Raw genomic sequence first — 26,354 nt, 5'->3', positions numbered from 1 at the left:
ACTCCAGCTAAGAACTGACATAATTATACCGCTCTGTATGCTAAATGTGTGTGTGTGATATTTATAGGGTGTGTGTGTGTGTGATATCTATATGGTGAATAACTACAGCGTAATTATCTCTGTCTCATGCAGGAGACGGGGCTGATCTCCACATAAAATACCAATTTAATTGGCAGGTTCTAATTTAATTGGCAGGAGAGAGGGGGGGGGGGGCAGGATCAGAGATATCGCAAGAAGAGAAAATTGACAGCGATAGGAGGTAAAGAGAGAGATCCTTTGCATAAGGAGGTTACTGTATGTTTCTTCCTTCCATACATTAATGACCACAGGTTCAAGGCCTCGCACATAAAAACACATACAAATACACGGACCCACATATACACACACACACGCACACCTACATACATACAAACAAACGCGCACACACACACACGCATGCTCATACACACGCATTGAAATATTCACCTGAATTAATTGATTATTCACTAAGATTTTGGTCCCTCAGGCAAGTACAGCAGGGAGGGAGGGCAGAGCAGAGCAGAGCAGAAGTGGACAGGAGAGGTTGAGAATGTGGGAAGGAAAGATTGGTGCAGAGAGAGAGAGAGAGATTATTTGTGTCCGAGTAGGGTTTGAAAGGGACAGGGTGGATTTTTGGACATTAAGTGGTAAGTATGAAATACTTGCTAATGGTTTAGTTGATACACGTGATTAAGCTAATGCACTGCATCAACTAAACTACTAGCAAATATTTCATACCACTTAATGTCCAAAAGTCCAAACTATCCCTCTAAATTACACTCTGCATGTCATGATGTGGCCCTTATCCACGTAGATCTACATGTAATAGACCAGTGGTGACTCAATCAATGTTGTGACAATCGGCTCTGAAGCTCTCTGTAGCTAGCCCTTCTAATCACATAAGTAAAATGTTAATATTTCTCATTGCTGAACATCGGGTTAATCTGGAACATACCCCCATGATATGGCTGGTATTACATGACATGGCGTGGTTTTGCCTATAAAAAAAAAACAGACAAGAAGATGGATACCAATTTCCTCTCTGTGCGTTCAGTAGAACCCTATCCGGATAGGCTGAGCGTACAGAGAGTAAATTGGTATTTATCATCTTGTCTGACTCTGGAGAAGACGGTAAGTGCATTTCCCATAATGTTGGTGTGTTCCTTTTTAAGGCAGCGTCACCATATGAATTTGAACCTACAGTATATGAACCTCCTCTCTCTCTCTCTATCTCTCTCTCTCTCTCTCTCTCTCTCTCTCTCTCTCTCTCTCTCTCTCTCTCTCTCTCTCTCTCTCTCTCTCTCTCTCTCTCTCTCTCTCTCTCTCTCTCTCTCTCTCTCTCTCCCTCGCTCTCTCCCTCTCCCTCCCTCCCCCCCAGCTTGCCGATGCGTTTCTGGGTGACCATCTTGAAGAACCCCCACTTCATCTTTGATGTCCACGTGACGGAGGTGATGGACGCATCGCTTCACGTCATCGCCCAGACCTTCATGGACGCTTGCACCAAGACAGAGCACAAACTGAGCCGCGTGAGTTTACTCAAATATATATTATTTTATTTTATTGAGTTTTCATAATAAAGCAATAAAGACAAACGACAAAGGGTAGGCCCTTAGGTACATTAAACCTTAGACAGACAGAAGCTTCTGGAATGACAATAGTGTGGCATTAACAAAAAGACAATTCAGTCCTCAATGTCCAACTGTCATTCTCGTTATTTTGTGCACGGCTGTTGACAGTAACTGTCCAATTATCTAGCGGTCTCAGTCAATGAGTCAACTAAATGTCCCCATTGGAAGGGTGTAGGCGAACGACTTATAAATTGAACCAAAAGAAACAATTCGGACTTTGCAAGAATGTTCATTTATTGGGACTCCATGTCCAAACATTCCGTTATTTGGATAACTGTCATGCCCTCATCACCAGGTGGTCAATCAAGCAAGCGATTAGCTGGTAGCTGGTAGCAGCTTAAGTCTGTAGATAGTAGTACTTGTTTAGCAGTTAGCCAGCAGTAGTAGCAGTTAGCATCGGTTAGTAGTCAGATTATTTACCTATACAAAGGAAAGGAAATAAACGGCATCAATTAGTAACTAGATATATATATGAAAGGATAATTACGAATATAAACGGCGCATACAATGCAACGTACCGTTGGCCAGTCAGTTCGCCCACAGGGCTTTTCACCTTACAGGCATATGGCTACGTGTGTTTCTTAAATAGTGCGTCACAGAGACGCTGAATCAGCCTCACCTGTCCATATCTCAATCCCCTGGCGTCCTACAGTTGCAGTAAATGCCCACTAGGTGGCACCAGATGATAAATAATACTTGTATAATAAGTGCCCCTATAATAATGATAATAATAATAATATCTCTGTAGGAAAGGCGCTGGATAATTCTCCACCTCCCACCTAGTATTCTGGCCGTAAGGGCTCAGAAAACTACCCAAACCATACAAATTGTTCTTATATTTAAAGGGAAACAAAAGAAAAGATACAACTCTCGTTCTATCTACAGTGGTAGCTCAACGGCGTCCGTGAAAACTACGTAAGTTATGTCGGCAACAGGCGATTCTCGACGTCCTCAGTCGTGCCAGAAACAGGCAATCCTCGGCGTCCTCAATTGCGCCAGAAACAGGCGACTTTCGACGTCCTTCTTTGTGCCAGAAACAGGCGACTTTCGACGTCCTTCTTTGTGCCAGAAACAGGCGACTTTCGACGTCCTTCTTTGTGCCAGAAACAGGCGACTTTCGACGTCCTTCTCTTTGTGCCAGAAACAGGCGACTTTCGACGTCCTTGACTCGGTCATTGTTCCTCAATTGTGAGAGGGTTTCAGCAACGCCCTTGTGGTTGGCCCTGTGGACTTCTCCTTCCTGCCCAGCCAGGCATAGTTCATCGGACGTGTTTTGGAGTTCCTTGCCCGTCAATGCATCCCATTTTGCAGGACCGGGCCTGCCTGGTGTGGGCTTCCTTGCACTTGAGGCCCCTCTTGAGGTACTTTTGGGCCAGTGTCTTTGGTCTCGCCTCCGCGGCGCTGTGCCTCCCACCTTGACCAGACCGGGTCTGCCTGGTGTAGGCTCCTTTCCACTTGGGGTCCCTCTCGAGGCGCTTTTGGACGAGTGTCCTTGGTCTCGCCTCTGTGGCGTTACGCCTCCCACCTTGACCTTGGTTCTTGATAACATCCTCCATTCCAAGGTCCTTCAGGTCATACAGTGCGGTTTCCACTGCCTGGACCAGGTCTATCATCGGCCTAGGCTGGTTGCTTCGCACTGCAGGCACTTCTTCCAGGTCCTTGAGGATCAGGCTCGCGGTCACGCTCCTGTCCCCAAAGCGGTTGTCTAGGAGCCTGAAGATGTCATCCGCGGTTCTGCAGCGATCCAGCCCAAGCTTCTTCCTCAGTGGCTCTTCCACACTGTCCAGTAGGTGATACAGTTTACACACTGGTAAACCTGAGGGTTCTGCCAGCGCCTGGAGGTCCTCCCAGTTATCCCGCCAGCGCCAATAGGTCCTTCTGTCTCCACAGAATTTGGGTAGATTGATGGCGGCGAGCTTGATCCTAGGTCGGGCCCCCTGGTGGTCTCTGTGGTGAGTGAGACCTTCCTGCGTTGCGCCCTCATCACCTGGTGACGTGGCGCGGTCACCTCGTGACTGAGGCGTGTCAGTGGGGTTGGCATGAATATAGATGGTGACGGATGAACTGAAACGGGGTTCCCTGCTGGGTTGTCTTACAACATGATGGAGAGGTCCACTTCCTGCGGTCCCTACTCCATACTGGAGATGGACGGCGTTGGAGGCCTCCTCACGGCTGCCGGGAGGCAAGGGAGGGCTTCCATAAGCGCCCTCTGCTTGACCGCTGTTACACTGGGGAGGTGAATGGGCATGAGCGACCGTCCCTTTATCGTCGGAGGACGGGGAGGGGTCAGCTTCAGTGGCATGTTGAGGAGCGTCCCTGGCGACGCCAGGTGGGCTGGTTACGTCGCCATTCCTTTCAACGTCGTGTACCTTTTCCTCCTCTTCATCCTCGTCGTCCAGCTCAACGCCACCCTTTCCTCCAGGCTCTAGGAGGGTCGACCACCTGTCCATTAGTGCTGCTCTTTCCTCGTCTAGGTGCCTGTACCGCTTCCCCAATTCAGCTATGTTGGGAGTTGGAAGAAAGTATCTCCACTCTCTCACCATCTGTTCGAAGGCGTTGAGTCTCCTCTCCAATTTGTTCCCCTCCAACGCTCTTTTGTCTTTGGGTGCCCATTGGGTGCTGAGTCTCTTTGTCTCTTCCAAGGCCTCCTTGAACTCCACTTCAAGGGGGCCTAACTCTGGCTGAACGAAGCGGGACCATACCTCCGAGAAGATCTTCTCCAGTGCCGTTTTCCTCTGCTTGCTTGCGTCTTTCTTTGCTGTGGCGTCGGCTATCACGGTAGCATGTGCGGCTCCGTCGGCCTCCTCCAATGCTCCAACATAGTCTCCCGTTGTGTCAACGAGCTTAGCAAACTCTACTTGAAGAGCTTTCTTGTCGTTGACCAGCTCCGCTGGCGATGCGGTGTCAACATTGTCAGCTACCTGGTTAGCTCTCCTTGTGAAAGCTGTTTGCGCCGCAGTACGCCTCTTCTTTAGCTCTTCCACATCTACACCCTCCATCTTGTCCCAGTCAGCCGTTGCCCCAACTGGAGCTTCTCTTGCGGCTGAGTCGCTGGTCGCAGGCAGTAGTAAACAATGAGGTTAACAGTCAGAAGCTCAGTTCGTATAGTTGGCGTGTAGCAGAGTGATTACAATGACACTGCTCCAAGCAGGAGATAATGACGGGACCGTATAGTGGGTCAACGTAGTTTCGCTTCACTCACTTGAACCTGGTAATGGCCACAATGAGAGTGAGCAAATAGGATAGAGTAAATGAGCACCGTTTCAGCCTTTGGTTAAACCATTCATAGTATAGTTTACGGCGTCTGGAGCAACAACGTATTTACACCATTCAACACATCCAAGGCATAGGGGTGTCAATGATAATGTTCACAGCGTTTGGAGCAACAATGTAGTTGCTTAGTTCAACACAACCAAGGCATAGGGTGTCAATGATAATGTTCACAGCGTTTGGAGCAACAACGTAGTTGCTTGGTTCAACTCAGCCAAGGCATGGGTGTCAATGATAATGTTCACAGCGTTTGGAGCAACAACGTAGTTGCTTGGTTCAACTCAGCCAAGGCATGGGTGTCAATGATAATGTTCACAGCGTTTGGAGCAACAACGTAGTTGCTTGGTTCAACACAGCCAAGGCATAGGGTGTCAATGATAATGTTCACAGCTTTTGGAGCAACAACGTAGTTGCTTGATTCAACACAGCCAAGGCATGGGTGTCAATGATAATGTTCATTAGCTAGCATTGGTGGCCAGCAGTGTTAGCATTCTTTGGCTAGTAAGGTTAGCAGTCTTTGGCTAACAGCGTTAGCATTCGTGGCTAGCAACGTTAGCAGTCTTTGGCTAACAGCGTTAGCATTGGTGGCTAGCAGTATTAGCATTGGTTGGCTAATGGCTAGCATTAAGCATTGGCAGCTAGCAATGTTAGCAGTTTTTGGCTAACAGCGTTAGCATTGGTGGCTAGCAGTATTAGCATTGGTTGGCTAATAGCTAGCATTAAGCATTGGCAGCTAGCAATGTTAGCAGTCTTTGGCTAGCAACGTTAGCATTCGTGGCTAGCAATGTTAGCAGTCTTTGGCTAACAGCGTTAGCATTGGTGGCTAGCAGTATTAGCATTGGTTGGCTAATGGCTAGCGTTAAGCATTGGCAGCTAGCAGTGTTAGCATTGGTTGGCTAACAGCGTTTAGCATTGGTAGGCTAACAGCGTTAGCATCGGCGGCTAGCAGTGTCTTAGCAGTTAGCATTTTGGATGGATAGCGTTGTTAGCAGTTAGCATTGGATGGAATTCGGCGACTCCACCACTTCAAGCAGTCATCATGTGGGCGGAATACGGCGATTCCAACCCAGTAAGCAGTCAACATCACCGTTATCACTTCCCTTGAGCTGACTGCGTCCTCTCGATGTGCCCCGTCGTGTGTATCCACTCCGTCCTGGTTCCACCTTGACGTTGAGGGGTATCTCACGCGGGCACTTCCTTCTGCGTTCCGTCCGTCCCGTCTCGTAGTGGGGCGCGTACGGTAAATAATTGTCCAATTATCTAGCGGTCTCTGTCAATGAGTCAACTAAATGTCCCCATTGGAAGGGTGTAGGCGAACGACTTATAAATTGAACCAAAAGAAACTATTCGGACTTTGCAAGAATGTTCATTTATTGGGACTCCATGTCCAAACATTCCGTTATTTGGATAACTGTCATGCCCTCATCACCAGGTGGTCAATCAAGCAAGCGATTAGCTGGTAGCTGGTAGCAGCTTAAGTCTGTAGATAGTAGTACTTGTTTAGCAGTTAGCCAGCAGTAGTAGCAGTTAGCATCGGTTAGTAGTCAGATTATTTACCTATACAAAGGAAAGGAAATAAACGGCATCAATTAGTAACTAGATATATATATATGAAAGGATAATTACGAATATAAACGGCGCATACAATGCAACGTACCGTTGGCCAGTCAGTTCGCCCACAGGACTTTTCACCTTACAGGCATATGGCTACGTGTGTTTCTTAAATAGTGCGTCACAGAGATGCTGAATCAGCCTCACCTGTCCATATCTCAATCCCCTGGCGTCCTACAGTTGCAGTAAATGCCCACTAGGTGGCACCAGATGATAAATAATACTTGTATAATAAGTGCCCCTATAATAATGATAATAATAATAATATCTCTGTAGGAAAGGCGCTGGATAATTCTCCAGTAACAGCTATAATTAATACGACAGAAATAGCAGTCACGTTGGGGGTGTAAAATACCATATTACAAGTGAAAGCACCCAGTCGTTTACCATAAAACTTCTAATTAATGCCCCAGACTTTTATTTTCTCCAGTGTCCTGGGGCTGGATATTGTTGGATATGGATATTGTAGGGTTGCTTTGATTTTGCTGTTGATTTGCCAGCTGTCATTCAGGAGCCAGGTGTTCTTTAATCGGTATTGCTCTATGGTTATTGCACCAATACTCTGGAGCAACGCCGGCCGGTAGAAATTTATCTTAACACTTTCCCGGCCACTTGGATGCATCTAATCTCACGCTAAACGGCCAGCATTTCATAATAGACTTGCACAGTCCGTGGGGCTGTTTGTAGAGCTAAATCTATACTTTATAGTATTGCTATCTGTCCATTCTCATTGTCAATTGAGACCATAAACCGTCCCTTCAAAATGGCTTAAAGAAAAAAAAAATTCATCCATACGTTCTCATTTTATAGCGTCTTGAATATAAGCGTTATAAGGGATTTCGGCTAGGATATTTCCTGGAAGGCGAGATACAGGCCGCTAAGCTACTAACGTTAAATCCAATGGCATTTCGGATATACAGAAGCTACAGTTAAAAGTCAAACTGCATATTATCGGTATTGATGGTCCACCATGAATGCATGAAAGGTGGCGGGCGGGGGACATCGTTTCTGATTATTGATTACCAATAACCATGTTAGCCTCAGTAGCCACATTCGGTGGCTATCAAAACAATGCCTGATCAGCGTGTAATTTACGTGAAAAAGATCTTACCGTGGGCCGGTTGGATCCCCCAGAGCATTTCCCAGTTATCGATCGCCATCTGGTAGATCGATATGTCCATTGGCTGATGATATATTCCTTTACTGCATAGTGAAATCCGCGTCCCAAAACGTAATCCGTGTAACAGGCTATAGGCATCGCTTCAGGTAAGTAGAAAACGACATTGGAAATCCAGAAGGAAAAAAAAGACAACTTCTGCCACAGGGAACACTGCATTATCGAGACAGCGCCCCTAAGAGGATCTGGCCGGTAATGCACTTTTTCGAATTCAAAGAGTAGGGTACATCTGCAGTGCCGCTCGGTGACCTTGAGTAGGTTATTAAAATGGAATAAAAGCCAAAACAACCTTGCCACGGACATGTCCGTGGTTGGTCCTTTAAGCATGGCGCCGAACCACGGATAAATCCGTGGCCCGTCCTGAATGTGTTAAGAAATATATATATATCTTGAGAAATATATGAGATTTTCATCTCACAGATTTTGACAAACGAGGAACATTTACTTTCTAGTTTCAGACTCTGTTTATGATTAAAGGAATACTTGGACAGTGTGTATTGTGTTTGTTTATAGTGTGTCACATTGTGGGGAAAGGTTTCCACGTTTGTCTTCTCCTGCTAAATACATGTTAGTAGTTTAAGAAGAAGATACTGAACCACCCTCTTCATCAGTGTCACCTTCAATTGGAGAACTTGATGAAGACTGTTGGTCAAAGTACAATTAACAAGGACACACAGTGTCATACCGTAGATGTGAAGTGATGCTTCAAGGAGCTGCAGTTTGTGTTGTTAGTGCAGTTTGTGTTATTAGTGCAGTTTGTGTTGTTAGTGCAGTTTGTGTTATTAGTGCAGTTTGTGTTGTTAGTGCAGTTTGTGTTGTTAGTGCAGTTTGTGTTATTAGTACAGTTTGTGTTGTTGGTGCAGTTTGTGTTGTTAGTGCAGTTTGTGTTGTTAGTGCAGTTTGTGTTATTAGTGCAGTTTGTGTTATTAGTGCAGTTTGTGTTGTTAGTGCAGTTTGTGTTATTAGTGCAGTTTGTGTTATTAGTGCAGTTTGTGTTGTTAGTGCAGTTTGTGTTGTTAGTGCAGTTTGTGTTGTTAGTGCAGTTTGTGTTATTAGTGCAGTTTGTGTTGTTAGTGCAGCTTGTGTTATTAGTGCAGTTTGTGTTGTTAGTGCAGTTTGTGTTATTAGTGCAGTTTGTGTTGTTAGTGCAGTTTGTGTTGTTAGTGCAGTTTGTGTTATTAGTGCAGTTTGTGTTGTTAGTGCAGTTTGTGTTATTAGTGCAGTTTGTGTTATTAGTGCAGTTTGTGTTATTAGTGCAGTTTGTGTTGTTAGTGCAGTTTGTGTTGTTAGTGCAGTTTGTGTTATTAGTGCAGTTTGTGTTATTAGTGCAGTTTGTGTTGTTAGTGCAGTTTGTGTTGTTAGTGCAGTTTGTGTTATTAGTGCAGTTTGTGTTATTAGTGCAGTTTGTGTTGTTAGTGCAGTTTGTGTTATTAGTGCAGTTTGTGTTGTTAGTGCAGTTTGTGTTGTTAGTGCAGTTTGTGTTATTAGTGCAGTTTGTGTTGTTAGTGCAGTTTGTGTTGTTAGTGCAGTTTGTGGTATTAGTGCAGTTTGTGTTGTTAGTGCAGTTTGTGTTGTTAGTGCAGTTTGTGTTGTTAGTGCAGTTTGTGTTGTTAGTGCAGTTTGTGTTATTAGTGCAGTTTGTGTTGTTGGTGCAGTTTGTGTTGTTAGTGCAGTTTGTGTTGTTAGTGCAGTTTGTGTTGTTAGTGCAGTTTGTGTTGTTAGTGCAGTTTGTGTTATTAGTGCAGTTTGTGTTATTAGTGCAGTTTGTGTTGTTAGTGCAGTTTGTGTTATTAGTGCAGTTTGTGTTAGTGCAGTTTGTGTTGTTAGTGCAGTTTGTGTTGTTAGTGCAGTTTGTGTTATTAGTGCAGTTTGTGTTGTTAGTGCAGTTTGTGTTGTTAGTGCAGTTTGTGTTGTTAGTGCAGTTTGTGTTACTAGTGTAGTTTGTGTTGTTAGTGCAGTTTGTGTTGTTAGTGCAGTTTGTGTTATTAGTGCAGTTTGTGTTATTAGTGCAGTTTGTGTTGTTAGTGCAGTTTGTGTTGTTAGTGCAGTTTGTGTTGTTAGTGCAGTTTGTGTTATTAGTGCAGTTTGTGTTGTTAGTGCAGTTTGTGTTATTAGTGCAGTTTGTGTTGTTAGTGCAGTTTGTGTTGTTAGTGCAGTTTGTGTTGTTAGTGCAGTTTGTGTTGTTAGTGCAGTTTGTGTTATTAGTGCAGTTTGTGTTGTTAGTGCAGTTTGTGTTATTAGTGCAGTTTGTGTTGTTAGTGCAGTTTGTGTTGTTAGTGCAGTTTGTGTTATTAGTGCAGTTTGTGTTGTTAGTGCAGTTTGTGTTATTAGTGCAGTTTGTGTTGTTAGTGCAGTTTGTGTTATTAGTGCAGTTTGTGTTGTTAGTGCAGTTTGTGTTATTAGTGCAGTTTGTGTTGTTAGTGCAGTTTGTGTTATTAGTGCAGTTTGTGTTATTAGTGCAGTTTTTGTTGTTAGTGCAGTTTGTGTTGTTAGTGCAGTTTGTGTTATTAGTGCAGTTTGTGTTGTTAGTGCAGTTTGTGTTGTTAGTGCAGTTTGTGTTATTAGTGCAGTTTGTGTTATTAGTGCAGTTTGTGTTGTTAGTGCAGTTTGTGTTGTTAGTGCAGTTTGTGTTGTTAGTGCAGTTTGTGTTATTATTAGTGCAGTTTGTGTTGTTAGTGCAGTTTGTGTTATTATTAGTGCAGTTTGTGTTGTTAGTGCAGTTTGTGTTATTAGTGCAGTTTGTGTTATTAGTGCAGTTTGTGTTGTTAGTGCAGTTTGTATTGTTTGTTAGTGCAGTTTGTGTTATTATTAGTGCAGTTTGTGTTATTAGTGCAGTTTGTGTTGTTAGTGCAGTTTGTGTTATTATTAGTGCAGTTTGTGTTATTAGTGCAGTTTGTGTTATTAGTGCAGTTTGTGTTGTTAGTGCAGTTTGTATTGTTAGTGCAGTTTGTGTTGTTAGTGCAGTTTGTGTTATTAGTGCAGTTTGTGTTGTTAGTGCAGTTTGTGTTATTAGTGCAGTTTGTATTGTTAGTGCAGTTTGTGTTATTAGTGCAGTTTGTGTTGTTAGTGCAGTTTGTGTTGTTAGTGCAGTTTGTGTTATTATTAGTGCAGTTTGTGTTATTAGTGCAGTTTGTGTTGTTAGTGCAGTTTGTGTTATTAGTGCAGTTTGTGTTGTTAGTGCAGTTTGTATTGTTAGTGCAGTTTGTGTTGTTAGTGCAGTTTGTATTGTTAGTGCAGTTTGTGTTATTAGTGCAGTTTGTGTTGTTAGTGCAGTTTGTGTTATTAGTGCAGTTTGTGTTGTTAGTGCAGTTTGTGTTGTTAGTGCAGTTTGTGTTGTTAGTGCAGTTTGTGTTGTTAGTGCAGTTTGTGTTGTTAGTGCAGTTTGTGTTATTAGTGCAGTTTGTGTTGTTAGTGCAGTTTGTGTTGTTAGTGCAGTTTGTGTTATTAGTGCAGTTTGTGTTGTTAGTGCAGTTTGTGTTATTAGTGCAGTTTGTGTTGTTAGTGCAGTTTGTGTTGTTAGTGCAGTTTGTGTTGTTAGTGCAGTTTGTGTTATTAGTGCAGTTTGTGTTGTTAGTGCAGTTTGTGTTATTAGTGCAGTTTGTGTTGTTAGTGCAGTTTGTGTTGTTAGTGCAGTTTGTGTTGTTAGTGCAGTTTGTGTTGTTAGTGCAGTTTGTGTTATTAGTGCAGTTTGTGTTATTAGTGCAGTTTGTGTTGTTAGTGCAGTTTGTGTTGTTAGTGCAGTTTGTGTTATTAGTGCAGTTTGTGTTGTTAGTGCAGTTTGTGTTATTAGTGCAGTTTGTGTTATTAGTGCAGTTTGTGTTGTTAGTGCAGTTTGTGTTATTAGTGCAGTTTGTGTTGTTAGTGCAGTTTGTGTTGTTAGTGCAGTTTGTGTTATTAGTGCAGTTTGTGTTATTAGTGCAGTTTGTGTTGTTAGTGCAGTTTGTGTTATTAGTGCAGTTTGTGTTGTTAGTGCAGTTTGTGTTGTTAGTGCAGTTTGTGTTATTAGTGCAGTTTGTGTTGTTAGTGCAGTTTGTGTTGTTAGTGCAGTTTGTGTTGTTAGTGCAGTTTGTGTTGTTAGTGCAGTTTGTGTTGTTAGTGCAGTTTGTGTTATTAGTGCAGTTTGTGTTATTAGTGCAGTTTGTGTTATTAGTGCAGTTTGTGTTGTTAGTGCAGTTTGTGTTGTTAGTGCAGTTTGTGTTATTAGTGCAGTTTGTGTTGTTAGTGCAGTTTGTGTTATTAGTGCAGTTTGTGTTGTTAGTGCAGCTTGTGTTATTAGTGCAGTTTGTGTTGTTAGTGCAGTTTGTGTTATTAGTGCAGTTTGTGTTGTTAGTGCAGTTTGTGTTGTTAGTGCAGTTTGTGTTGTTAGTGCAGTTTGTGTTGTTAGTGCAGTTTGTGTTATTAGTGCAGTTTGTGTTATTAGTGCAGTTTGTGTTATTAGTGCAGTTTGTGTTATTAGTGCAGTTTTTGTTGTTAGTGCAGTTTGTGTTATTAGTGCAGTTTGTGTTATTAGTGCAGTTTGTGTTGTTAGTGCAGTTTGTGTTGTTAGTGCAGTTTGTGTTGTTAGTGCAGTTTGTGTTGTTAGTGCAGTTTGTGTTATTATTAGTGCAGTTTGTGTTATTAGTGCAGTTTGTGTTGTTAGTGCAGTTTGTGTTATTAGTGCAGTTTGTGTTGTTAGTGCAGTTTGTGTTAGTGCAGTTTGTGTTATTAGTGCAGTTTGTGTTGTTAGTGCAGTTTGTGTTGTTAGTGCAGTTTGTGGTATTAGTGCAGTTTGTGTTGTTAGTGCAGTTTGTGTTGTTAGTGCAGTTTGTGTTGTTAGTGCAGTTTGTGTTATTAGTGCAGTTTGTGTTATTAGTGCAGTTTGTGTTGTTGGTGCAGTTTGTGTTATTAGTGCAGTTTGTGTTGTTAGTGCAGTTTGTGTTATTAGTGCAGTTTGTGTTGTTAGTGCAGTTTGTGTTGTTAGTGCAGTTTGTGTTGTTAGTGCAGTTTGTGTTATTAGTGCAGTTTGTGTTGTTGGTGCAGTTTGTGTTATTAGTGCAGTTTGTGTTGTTAGTGCAGTTTGTGTTATTAGTGCAGTTTGTGTTATTAGTGCAGTTTGTGTTGTTAGTGCAGTTTGTGTTATTAGTGCAGTTTGTGTTGTTAGTGCAGTTTGTGTTGTTAGTGCAGTTTGTGTTGTTAGTGCAGTTTGTGTTATTAGTGCAGTTTGTGTTGTTAGTGCAGTTTGTGTTGTTAGTGCAGTTTGTGTTATTAGTGCAGTTTGTGTTGTTGGTGCAGTTTGTGTTATTAGTGCAGTTTGTGTTGTTAGTGCAGTTTGTGTTATTAGTGCAGTTTGTGTTGTTAGTGCAGTTTGTGTTATTAGTGCAGTTTGTGTTGTTAGTGCAGTTTGTGTTGTTAGTGCAGTTTGTGTTATTAGTGCAGTTTGTGTTGTTAGTGCAGTTTGTGTTATTAGTGCAGTTTGTATTGTTAGTGCAGTTTGTGTTGTTAGTGCAGTTTGTATTGTTAGTGCAGTTTGTGTTATTAGTGCAGTTTGTGTTGTTAGTGCAGTTTGTGTTGTTAGTGCAGTTTGTGTTAGTGCAGTTTGTGTTAGTGCAGTTTGTGTTGTTAGTGCAGTTTGTGTTGTTAGTGCAGTTTGTGTTGTTAGTGCAGTTTGTGTTGTTAGTGCAGTTTGTGTTGTTAGTGCAGTTTGTGTTGTTAGTGCAGTTTGTGTTATTAGTGCAGTTTGTGTTGTTAGTGCAGTTTGTGTTATTAGTGCAGTTTGTGTTGTTAGTGCAGTTTGTGTTATTAGTGCAGTTTGTGTTGTTAGTGCAGTTTGTGTTATTAGTGCAGTTTGTGTTGTTAGTGCAGTTTGTGTTGTTAGTGCAGTTTGTGTTATTAGTGCAGTTTGTGTTGTTAGTGCAGTTTGTGTTATTAGTGCAGTTTGTGTTATTAGTGCAGTTTGTGTTGTTAGTGCAGTTTGTGTTATTAGTGCAGTTTGTGTTATTAGTGCAGTTTGTGTTATTAGTGCAGTTTGTGTTGTTAGTGCAGTTTGTGTTGTTAGTGCAGTTTGTGTTATTAGTGCAGTTTGTGTTATTAGTGCAGTTTGTGTTGTTAGTGCAGTTTGTGTTATTAGTGCAGTTTGTGTTATTAGTGCAGTTTGTGTTATTAGTGCAGTTTGTGTTGTTAGTGCAGTTTGTGTTATTAGTGCAGTTTGTGTTATTAGTGCAGTTTGTGTTATTAGTGCAGTTTGTGTTGTTAGTGCAGTTTGTGTTGTTAGTGCAGTTTGTGTTGTTAGTGCAGTTTGTGTTATTAGTGCAGTTTGTGTTGTTAGTGCAGTTTGTGTTATTAGTGCAGTTTGTGTTGTTAGTGCAGTTTGTGTTATTAGTGCAGTTTGTGTTATTAGTGCAGTTTGTGTTGTTAGTGCAGTTTGTGTTATTAGTGCAGTTTGTGTTATTAGTGCAGTTTGTGTTATTAGTGCAGTTTGTGTTGTTAGTGCAGTTTGTGTTATTAGTGCAGTTTGTGTTATTAGTGCAGTTTGTGTTATTAGTGCAGTTTGTGTTGTTAGTGCAGTTTGTGTTGTTAGTGCAGTTTGTGTTATTAGTGCAGTTTGTGTTATTAGTGCAGTTTGTGTTGTTAGTGCAGTTTGTGTTATTAGTGCAGTTTGTGTTATTAGTGCAGTTTGTGTTATTAGTGCAGTTTGTGTTGTTAGTGCAGTTTGTGTTATTAGTGCAGTTTGTGTTATTAGTGCAGTTTGTGTTATTAGTGCAGTTTGTGTTGTTAGTGCAGTTTGTGTTGTTAGTGCAGTTTGTGTTGTTAGTGCAGTTTGTGTTATTAGTGCAGTTTGTGTTGTTAGTGCAGTTTGTGTTATTAGTGCAGTTTGTGTTGTTAGTGCAGTTTGTGTTATTAGTGCAGTTTGTGTTATTAGTGCAGTTTGTGTTGTTAGTGCAGTTTGTGTTGTTAGTGCAGTTTGTGTTGTTAGTGCAGTTTGTGTTGTTAGTGCAGTTTGTGTTATTAGTGCAGTTTGTGTTATTAGTGCAGTTTGTGTTGTTAGTGCAGTTTGTGTTGTTAGTGCAGTTTGTGTTGTTAGTGCAGTTTGTGTTATTAGTGCAGTTTGTGTTATTAGTGCAGTTTGTGTTGTTAGTGCAGTTTGTGTTGTTAGTGCAGTTTGTGTTATTAGTGCAGTTTGTGTTGTTAGTGCAGTTTGTGTTGTTAGTGCAGTTTGTGTTATTAGTGCAGTTTGTGTTATTAGTGCAGTTTGTGTTGTTAGTGCAGTTTGTGTTGTTGGTGCAGTTTGTGTTATTAGTGCAGTTTGTGTTATTAGTTCAGTTTGTGTTATTAGTGCAGTTTGTGTTGTTAGTGCAGTTTGTGTTGTTAGTGCAGTTTGTGTTATTAGTGCAGTTTGTGTTGTTAGTGCAGTTTGTGTTGTTAGTGCAGTTTGTGTTATTAGTGCAGTTTGTGTTGTTAGTGCAGTTTGTGTTGTTAGTTCAGTTTGTGTTGTTAGTAGGGGTGCACCGATATATCGGTCGGGTATCGGTATCGGCCGATAAGTGCCTTGTTGACTGCTATCGGCCTATCGGCCGATAAGCTCAAATGTGCCGATAGCAGTCGCCGATAAATACCCATCAATTTGTGTAGCGTCAAAAGGCAAAAAAAAAAAGTTCACTCGCGACAACGCCCGCCGTCCCCCACACACACACACAAGCTATTGCATCAAAGTAACTACTTATGATTAACAAGGCATTCGTTTTGTGGCATTAGCGTTATATAGTTAGTGTTACACGGACAATAACATCAGCATATTATTATTACCCATAGCAGCAAGGCATTACTCCGAGTCCGTTCATTAGCTACCGGGACTCGGGAGATGCAAGACTAACGTTACTGGTGAAAATGTGATTTGCGTTGGAATACTCCTTTGTCAACTTGCTGTACTTTGCTTGCAGGTCTGCAGCCATTATTGCTGCATTATGAATAACCCCAACTTTAGCCAAGGTAACGTTATGGCTAAACCTTTAACAATAGTTAACGCTAGCTTTCGGTTAGCTGTTCAATGCTATTAATAACAACTCCCCGTCAACACCCTCTCTCGGGAAGATGGCATTTAAGAAAGTATCTGCTGTTAAAATGAAGTGTTACACATTCAATAACAAGCATATTATTTACCCGAAGATAGCAGTAAACAAGGCATTACTCCGTTAGTCCGTTCATAGCTCGGTTCCATTCCGTTGCTCATTCCGTACCCAACTACACATTCTGCAATCTGTTAATAAAGTTTTCAACCAGACAAATGTATAGAAAGGCTTTGTTTTATTATAACATTTGTTGCAGTAAAATCATTATGTCTCATTTGGTCATGCGTGGAGCGGCGGGCCGGGCAGCTAACGTAGCTACGTTAAGTGTGTTGATGTTCTGCTCTCGCAAACAGAACAATGGCGGCATGCCCGGAAGTAGAAAAATTAATAAACGCTTGCCGATTGGTGGTAAGGACAGCAGGAGGTGGGTGCTAGCGGTGTGGCGTAATTGGCCGAATCGACTGTCAATCAAAATGGTTCCATTGCATTGGTTGAAAGCTCTGGTTGAGAGAATAGTATCCCGCTGCAGGCCGCAAGAATGGTTCCATTGCATTGGTTGAAAGCTCTGGTTGAGAAAATAGTATCCCTCTGCAGGCCGCAAGACGATACTGGGAGAGAGATAGTGATACCATAAACATATTTCTTGATGTTTCCTTTTTTTAAGTAAGTAAAGAGGCCTACAAATACAAACATACACATACAAATATACAGTAGTTTCATTAAAAAAAATAAAAAAAATTACAAATACTTATATACAAATATCGGTATCGGTATCGGCCGATAGTGTTAGTTGAACAATCGGTATCGGCGGCCAATTTTCATATCGGTGCATCCCTAGTTGTTAGTGCAGTTTGTGTTGTTAGTGCAGTTTGTGTTGTTAGTGCAGTTTGTGTTGTTAGTGCAGTTTGTGTTGTTAGTTCAGTTTGTGTTGTTAGTGCAGTTTGTGTTGTTAGTGCAGTTTGTGTTATTAGTGCAGTTTGTGTTGTTAGTTCAGTTTGTGTTGTTAGTGCAGTTTGTGTTGTTAGTGCAGTTTGTGTTGTTAGTGCAGTTTGTGTTGTTAGTGCAGTTTGTGTTGTTAGTGCAGTTTGTGTTATTAGTGCAGTTTGTGTTGTTAGTGCAGTTTGTGTTGTTGGTGCAGTTTGTGTTGTTAGTGCAGTTTGTGTTGTTAGTGCAGTTTGTGTTGTTAGTGCAGTTTGTGTTGTTAGTGCAGTTTGTGTTATTAGTGCAGTTTGTGTTGTTAGTGCAGTTTGTGTTATTAGTGCAGTTTGTGTTATTAGTGCAGTTTGTGTTATTAGTGCAGTTTGTGTTGTTAGTGCAGTTTGTGTTGTTAGTGCAGTTTGTGTTATTAGTGCAGTTTGTGTTGTTGGTGCAGTTTGTGTTATTAGTGCAGTTTGTGTTGTTAGTGCAGTTTGTGTTGTTAGTGCAGTTTGTGTTGTTAGTGCAGTTTGTGTTATTAGTGCAGTTTGTGTTGTTAGTGCAGTTTGTGTTGTTAGTGCAGTTTGTGTTGTTAGTGCAGTTTGTGTTGTTAGTGCAGTTTGTGTTATTAGTGCAGTTTGTGTTGTTAGTGCAGTTTGTGTTGTTAGTGCAGTTTGTGTTGTTAGTGCAGTTTGTGTTGTTAGTGCAGTTTGTGTTATTAGTGCAGTTTGTGTTATTAGTGCAGTTTGTGTTGTTTCTTGTACAGTTTGTGTTGTTTCTTGTACAGTTTGTGTTGTTTCTTGTACAGTGCGCCTGGCTCACAAAACTCGGATCAAACTGTCAAAGTCGGCACATTGCAGATCAAATATGAATGAAGATTCAGCAACTCCTATTTATCGCCCCGAAATGTTGTCGGAAACATATTCTGTCAAGACTGTTTAGGTGGAATAAGAGAGAGAGCTTACGAACAGACACACAAGTCAAGTTAGAGCCATGGGTGCATTCCCCCGTCACTAGGGACAGAGCAGCTAACATCTAGACTGTGTGTGACTCCATCTAGAGCCTGAGTGTGACTCCATCTAGAGCCTGAGTGTGACTCCATCTAGAGCCTGAGTGTGACTCCATCTAGAGCCTGAGTGTGACTCCATCTAGAGCCTGAGTGTGACTCCATCTAGAGCCTGAGTGTGACTCCATCTAGAGCCTGAGTGTGACTCCATCTAGAGCCTGAGTGTGACTCCATCTAGAGCCTGAGTGTGACTCTATCTAGAGCCTGAGTGTGACTATCTAGAGCCTAAATGTGACGCCATCTAGAGCCTGAGTGTGACTCTATCTAGAGCCTAAATGTGACGCCATCTAGAGCCTGAGTGTGACTCTATCTGGAGCCTGAGTGTGACGCCATCTAGAGCCTAAATGTGACGCCATATAGAGCCTAAATGTGACGCCATATAGAGCCTAAATGTGACGCCATCTAGAGCCTGAGTGTGACTCTATCTAGAGCCTGAGTGTGACTCCATCTAGAGCCTAAATGTGACGCCATATAGAGCCTAAATGTGACGCCATCTAGAGCCTAAATGTGACTCCATCTAGAGCCTAAATGTGACTCCATCTAGAGCCTTAATGTGACTCCACTTAGAGCCTAAATGTGACGCCATCTAGAGCCTAAATGTGACGCCATCTAGAGCCTAAATGTGACGCCATCTAGAGCCTAAATGTGACGCCATCTAGAGCCTAAATGTGACGCCATATAGAGCCTAAATGTGACGCCATATAGAGCCTAAATGTGACGCCATATAGAGCCTAAATGTGACGCCATCTAGAGCCTAAATGTGACTCCATCTAGAGCCTAAATGTGACGCCATATAGAGCCTAAATGTGACGCCATATAGAGCCTAAATGTGACGCCATATAGAGCCTAAATGTGACGCCATCTAGAGCCAAAATGTGACGCCATATAGAGCCTAAATGTGACTCCATATAGAGCCTAAATGTGACTCCATCTAGAGCCTAAATGTGACTCCATATAGAGCCTAAATGTGACTCCATCTAGAGCCTAAATGTGACTCCATCTAGAGCCTAAATGTGACTCCATATAGAGCCTAAATGTGACGCCATCTAGAGCCTAAATGTGACTCCATCTAGAGCCTGAGTGTGACTCCATCTAGAGCCTAAATGTGACTCCATCTAGAGCCTAAATGTGACTCCATCTAGAGCCTAAATGTGACTCCATCTAGAGCCTAAATGTGACTCCATCTAGAGCCAAAATGTGACTCCATCTAGAGCCTAAATGTGACGCCATCTAGAGCCAAAATGTGACTCCATCTAGGGCCTAAATGTGACTCCATCTAGGGCCTAAATGTGACTCCATCTAGAGCCAAAATGTGACTCCATCTAGAGCCTAAATGTGACGCCATCTAGAGCCAAAATGTGACTCCATCTAGAGCCTGAGTGTGACTCCATCTAGAGCCTAAATGTGACTCCATCTAGAGCCTGAGTGTGACTCCATCTAGAGCCTAAATGTGACTCCATCTAGAGCCTAAATGTGACTCCATCTAGAGCCTAAATGTGATGCCATATAGAGCCTAAATGTGATGCCATATAGAGCCTAAATGTGACTCCATCTAGAGCCAAAATGTGACTCCATCTAGAGCCAAAATGTGACGCCATCTAGAGCCTAAATGTGATGCCATCTAGAGCCAAAATGTGACTCCATCTAGAGTGTGTTATTCCATCCCTTCCTCTTGTGTCCTACTGTCAGCACCCTACTGTACATTTTGTTCTCTCTAAATGTTAGCGTTGGTAGAATTCCTGATTTAAAACCAAGGGGCACAGTTAGCTCCAAGCTAGCAGCTACCTATAGACCTGTTCACTGTTCACAAACATACCGTGTTTGAGCCAATCGGTAATACCAACTGAGTCACGTGACTAACCTGCGCGAGTTGCTGCGCCAAAACAAGTACAACAGGGGCTCTATGGAGAAACCATGGCACTCCCCTGACTAAAAGTAGTTTCAAACTAAAAACGGCTGGATGTCATTTTGCCAAATCAGCAGCATGGCTTTTCCACCTTTTACATATCTAGCTTTGGCATGGGTTGATTGTTTAGATCGCTAGCGTGGCTAACTAACGCAAATATATTGTTGTCTGCCCCGTTGTTCTGACCAGGATTACGTTCCTTTCCGCCTCGGGTCTGCGTGTGCATATTTGTCATGGCGTCGGCGGTGCACAGGTCTTTACCTCCGTTGTTTTTTCAGTGAAGAACTACAGAGTCATTCTTGGGAAACTGAAGAACCAGCGAAGACACTTTTTTCTTTTTTCCACAACTGTACAAGCGTTTGGTGAAGAAAAATATCCAACTAAAATACATAATGTCGGATGAATCGATAAATAAATACCTGAAGTTCTGTTTCCTTCTCTTCCTCTCTGTCTCTCTGCAGGAGTCTCCCAGTAACAAGCTCCTCTATGCAAAGGAGATCTCCACCTACAAGAAGATGGTGGATGAGTGAGTACAAATTAAGATTCAATGACTGGTTTCAAGTCTGAGACGTGGTTCTAAAGGGAGACGTGGTTCTAAAGGAAGACGTGGTTCTAAAGGGAGACGTGGTTCTAAAGGGAGGCGTGGTTCTAAAGGGAGACGTGATTCTATAGGGAGACGTAGACTGTTTGCCCTCCTCCCCTCCGGGAGGCGCTACAGGAACCTCCGCTCCAAGTCAAGCAGACTCAAGAACAGCTTCTTTACCCTCAGCTGTTATCTCCCTGAACTCTGTGCCATGTTTTTTGTGAAATGGATTCTTGTCTCTGAGCCCCACTATATACTGTATATACATAGTTGTTTGGAGTTTTGCACCCATTATGTTTTTTGAAAGCAATAAAAGCAAACTGTGAGGAGAAAATGGCAAACTTAAATTAGTCTCTAAATTAGACCTTTTCTTTCTCTCTCTCTGTGTGTGTGTGTGTGTGTGTGTGTGTGTGTGTGTGTGTGTGTGTGTGTGTGTGTGTGTGTGTGTGTGTGTGTGTGTGTGTGTGTGTGTGTGTGTGTGTGTGTGTGTGTGTGTGTGTGTGTGTGTGTGTGTGTGTGTGTGTGTGTGTGTGTGTGTGTGTGTGTGTGTGCACATATGTGCGTGTGTGTGTACGTGTGTGTGTACGTGTACGTGCGTGTCTATTTCTCCTCAGTTACTACAAGGGCATCAGACAACTGGTTCCAGTCAGTGATCAAGACATGAACACACACCTTGCAGAGGTGTCCAGGGTATGTATTACTCTCTGTGTGTGTGTGTGTCCATGTTCGTTCTTGCGGGGACCGAACGGTCAAACTTTAAAGGATTTTCTCATCTCTGTGGGGACATCGGTCGGACCTCACAAAGTCAAGCCCTTATTTTTAGGGTTAGAAAATGGTTAACGGAAAACGTTGTTCTTATGGTCTTTTTAATCCAGTTTCTCTTCGTGTGTCCGTCTCCTCCTCTGCAGGAACACACAGACAAGCTGAACACCCAGATGGCCTTACAGCAGCTCTACCAATACGCCAGCAAGTACTACGACGGGGTATGTACTTTCAGTCAGCACACAAGAGTACTTCATATATACTTGGACAATAGACTCAAGTTATTTTCACTTTCTTTGGAAGCCTTTCGTAAACATTCCCCCAAATCCTACCATGTAACTTCAATATAGGCCTGTCTGTACTCTGTACCCATTCTGCAATCTGTTAATAAAAGTTTTCAATCAATCAATCAATCAATCAACCTATTGACAAATTGATCCTCCTCACTACTTTTAAGGACTCTATCGCAGAGTTATTTACACACACTTGCAACTGTCACCCAGCCTTTTAACTGACAAGTAAGGCCATGTTGTCCACACTAAAACGATTTTGGTCTGTTTCGTTTTCATTTAAAAAAAAAAACGTTTTCCGTAAACACGAAATCGTTTAAAAAAAACCTAGTGCGTCCTAATGAGAACACTGAACCGCTGAGACGCTGAAAAAACACCAAAAGCAGAGAAGAAGAATGGAGAATGCGCAGTTTGCACCTACCTGCTCCTACCTACCGCCAATAAAAACAGAAGAAGTGAAGGACAACACTAGTGTTGTTGTGCCGCTGACCTACTTTTCCAGAGACACACGGCAGAGAGAGAGAGAGAGAGAGAGAGAGAGAGAGAGAGAGAGAGAGAGAGAGAGAGAGAGAGAGAGAGAGAGAGAGAGAGAGAGAGAGAGAGAGAGAGAGAGAGAGAGAGAGAGAGAGAGAGAGAGAGAGAGAGAGAGAGAGAGAGAGAGAGAGAGAGAGAGAGAGAGAGAGAGAGAGAGAGAGAGAGAGACGAGAGAGAGAGAGAGAGAGAGAGAGAGAGAGAGAGAGAGAGAGAGAGAGAGAGACGCTCAAACTACCTGTTGGAATAAATTAATTGATTGATGTTTAACTTGTCCCTGTGTGTGTCCAGTCATTTCGACTAGCAAGGCTCAATCGCTTCTGCACCACGAGCGCAACTACTCTGTAGGACGCCATTGTTGTTGTGATGTTGGCTGAGAGTTTGCGCATGCGGGGTAAGGGAGAGGTGGGCCAACGCGTCATCGGTTCAGGAGAAGACTCGTATCGCTTGTAAATATGGTGACGCAACGGGGGGGCGTCTTCAAGTTCAGGCTATCAAAAAGTACCGGGGCGCCCAAGTGGCGAACCATGTAACGCGCTGCGTCGCGAAGCGGCCGACCCGGGTTCGATTCCCGGTCCCGGCGTCCTTTGCCGAATGTCTCCCCCCCCCCCCCCCCCCCCCCCCCGCTCTGTCTCCCGTTCTTTCTCTCTCTCTCTCTCTCTCTCTCTCTCTCTACTGGACTGACCGGTAGCGAAAAGCGATAAATGCTAAGAAATGGATCTTTAAAAAAAAGTACCGTCTTCAGATTGCCAGAACGCAGTTCCGTGTGGCAAAACGATGCAAGCGATCAAATACTTTGCCTAAAACTACCAAAATCGTTTTAGTGTGGACATGGCCTAAATGTTGAATGTCTGTTCTGCTTCCTGTCTTACATACCTTGTCATTTTATTTGGTTGTTTGTTTGGTGTGTGTTTTAATTATTTCCCGTACCTCTGTGATGTATGTATCGTCTGTGTCCAATAGTCTTATCTGGATTGTTATTTTTTGTTGCTGCAAGGAATTTCTTATAGATTAACTTAAGAAAAATACATGTATAATTTTACCTATCATACATATCCTATATGTATGGATCCATTACGGTGTACCTTAATATTCGGTGCACCTCTCAGCCCTACTGTCACCTGTGCACCACTATTCCACCTGTTGCTTCGTTTGACTGGCTGCTATATAAACAAATCATATTTGTTTGCAGTAATGGATGCGCACCCTTAACAACCAAAGGAGAAATATATCGACGGCAAATGTAATTAATTAGTATCTTATGATGACCATACCTTACCCATATTGTACAGAAGAGTTTGACCATGGCCTGATGCTACTGTCTCCCATATTATGGCAGTGCGTAACCATCAGTTACAGCGGGTTGTGAAAACGTCACTGGGAAGGGCGGCTGGGTGGCGCAGCGGACATTGCGCTCGTCACCAACGCAAGAGACACCGGGTTCGACTCCGGCTGTCGGCGTTGCCTCCGGCTTGGGCCGGCCGTCATACTAACTCAATTGGCAGAGCCAGCGGGTGGAAGTCGATGGGTGGTAATCTGGACGTTGTGGACAGCAACTCCTACAGGTCGGTCGGGGGACGCCTGCACAGCAGAGACAGGAAATGGCGAGGGTAGTGTGAGCCTCCCACACGTTACACCTCGCTAATGAGAGTCCGCGCTGGCAGGTGAAAAGATGTGACAGGCTGCCTCCTCATGTACCGGAGGGGACACGTGATGCAAGGCTTCTATCCTCCCTACAACCGACCAGTGGGGGGCATATGCGAGCAACATTCAAGACAGGCGAGGGGTGTGTGTGACAGGCTTAAATAAGGGTTCACACACATTCACGGTGGAGGCAACGTGCCGACCCCTGCAGTTAGGGGCTTAGGTGTCTTGCTCAAGGACACAACTCGACACCCTGCCGGGAAGGAGCCGGAATCGAACTAGGAACCTTCTAATTACCAGACGACCGTTCTACCTCCTGAACATAAGTCTGGTGCTCCTATATTATGCTTGTTTTTTTTTAACTAATGTTTATGTTTAAATGTACTGTGCTGTTTTTATTTGTATAACCTGTAAAGAGAGGATGGCGATAAACTTGAACCCGAACCTTGACCTTGAACTGCTCTCCTCTTCTAATTATCCCTCCTTCTCTCTCGTCCTCGTCCAGATCATCCAGTCGTTGGACGAGGACCCAGCCGCCCAGAGTAAACAGCTGACCCTGAGGCTGCAGCAGATAGCAGCTGCCCTGGAGAACAAAGTCACCGACCTCTAACCCCTGACCCCGGGGGGCAAGGGGAGGTTGGGGTTGGGGGTAGTAGTGGTAGATGGAGAAAGTGGGAGATTGAAGATGTTACGTTTTCGACCTGATCACGGGACTCCAGAAATATGATGATGGTGGTGGTGTTGTCATGGTAACAGAAGTGGGCGTACTGTGAATCCCACCCACCGCACACTGCCATTGTACGCAACGGGGTCACTGTCGCGTCATTTTGCATTCCCTAATAGAATGAAACCAAACACTCTCTAGGAGAGACGCAAAGCGGTGGGGAGCTGTGACACCCAGTGAGAACAAAGATGGACGTACTATACATCCCGGTTCACACACACCGTACGACCTCTGTGTGACCTCTACGACACCAGTGGATTCCACCTTTGGGGTTTTTTTTCCACCATGAAAGGACTTCAGGAGGAGGAGGAGGAGCAGAGGATGTTGTAACCATATAAGGAATGTGGAGCGTGGTGATACTAGAATTTGGACAAATGAACAACTTTTGGAGCTATATGGCGTTAACAAATATGTTAAAGAGTCTTCGTTCCTTTTCCTTTTGCATTCAGCTCTAACTGCGTTTTTACAATGAACGACAATGCTGCGACTGCTTTAATTCCTAGAGACCGTGAGGTGTGGTCGTGCCAACATGCTACGCTCTTAACTCATAATCTGTTGGATATTAGGACCTTAGGAGCAAGGACCCACGAAAAAGGATGTAAATCAGAAAGACTTATGGGGGTTACATGGACACGGTAATCGCAAGCTAAAAACTCTCTCTGGTCCTTCGAGGGTTACAGTAGCAAGAACAAGCCCATGGACTGTGGATGAGTGATGGAATCGCCTCTATATTGATCTGGGGTCAGTTTTGCAGTTTCCCTTTGAGTGATGACGGTTATTACAGGGGCCTCACCCTGGGCTCTGGATGAGATAGAATAACCTTTAAACCTACTCCGATGGCGCAAACTGGCAGACCCCTAATTGACCAATCAAAACCCACTACGGTACACACCACTGACCTATCAGAGGTCTGGGATCTGATTGCACAACTGAGAAGAGTGAATTCTGGGTACTAGGAGAATTATATCCACTAACAGTTTTTTTCCTTTCCCGTTGCCATATTGAACACACCACAGTATATCTTTATATGCAGACAACATTGTATTAATTACTGACATGACAGATAATCAGTTGGTTAATTTCTTCCTGTGTAGTTTGACGTTAAAGGAACACGCCAACTTTTTGGGAAATTCGCTTATTTGCCATCTACCCTGGAGTTAGACAAGCAGATGCAGACCCTTTTCTTCTCTGTGCATGCATTAGGCTTAGGGAACAGCCACACCGTTAGCCTAGCTTAGCGTCATTCACTGGAAGTAGGTGTGTCAGTGTAGCCTATTTCCCAACAGTCACAAAATACACTCCAAATACAACTCCAAAACGTTCCTGTAAAACATGTTGTGACTTGCGTATTTACCACGTGGAGAAAAAATGTATTATAATTAGACATTTTCGTTTTCTAAGCAGATATATACTCTGAATCTTTTTTTGCCTGTTTTCCGAGTTTATATCTGCTTAGAAAACTAAAATGTAAATATTTTTTTCTCCACGTGGTAAATACACAGCTCACAACATGTTTACAGGAACGTTTTGGAGTTGTATTTGGAGTGTATTTCGTGACTGTTGGGAACTAGGCTACACTGGCACACCTACTTCCAGTGAATGACACTAAGCTAGGCTAACGGTGCGGCTGTTCCCTAAGCCTAATGCATGCACAGAGAAGAAAATGGTATGTATCTGCTTGTCTAACTCCAGGGTAGATGGCAAATAAGCGAATTTCCCAAAAAGTTGGCGTGTTCCTTTAAGTTTTAGTATTATCATACATATAGATATTTTTATGGTGCAGGCTTTAAGTAGTAGGCCTTACACACAAGATGAAAATATTTAATAGACTGACAGATGGCCACTAAATTTCTTATTGTTTGATTATGTGTTTCATTTTTAAAAGAGGTGTGTGCAGTTGAAGCAGGGTTGTCTTTGATTTTTGTCTTATCCTGTCTTTTTATCGGTTGCTTCCTGTGTCTCCCTGCATCATCCTTCAATGGCCGTCAATGTCATGTTGCCATGGGGACCGTTTGTGATAGATTGTTTTTACTTCCTGTGCGTAATCATCCCTAATGTGTTCCCAAAATAGCCAAACTTTTAATATCATTTTTATTGTGATTTTTATAAATTGTCATCTTGATTTATTCTGCAATAATTTGGTTGTCGTAAGGCTGTGTGTTGACGCTTGTAGCTGTTTTACTA

General features: G+C 43.0%; 1 protein-coding gene across 1 annotated transcript in view; it reads left to right on the top strand.

Moving 5' to 3' along the window:
- LOC311242143 (plexin-B2-like) overlaps window positions 1–25,316 on the top strand; it is a 339,450-nt gene extending 314,134 nt beyond the window's left edge. Inside the window, 5 exon segments of the mRNA XM_084331096.1 lie at window positions 1,397–1,544; window positions 20,098–20,162; window positions 20,834–20,909; window positions 21,128–21,202; window positions 23,952–25,316. Of these exon segments, the coding sequence (XP_084187222.1) occupies window positions 1,397–1,544; window positions 20,098–20,162; window positions 20,834–20,909; window positions 21,128–21,202; window positions 23,952–24,056 (469 nt within the window). The 3' untranslated portion in view covers window positions 24,057–25,316.
- Window positions 25,317–26,354: the final 1,038 nt, after the last annotated feature.

Source organism: Notolepis coatsorum, assembly GCF_963971535.1.
Source record: "Notolepis coatsorum genome assembly, chromosome: 15".
Taxonomy (NCBI): domain Eukaryota; kingdom Metazoa; phylum Chordata; class Actinopteri; order Aulopiformes; family Paralepididae; genus Notolepis; species Notolepis coatsorum.
Note: the sequence above shows the minus strand (reverse complement) of the source record. Positions and strands in the feature narration are given on the sequence as shown.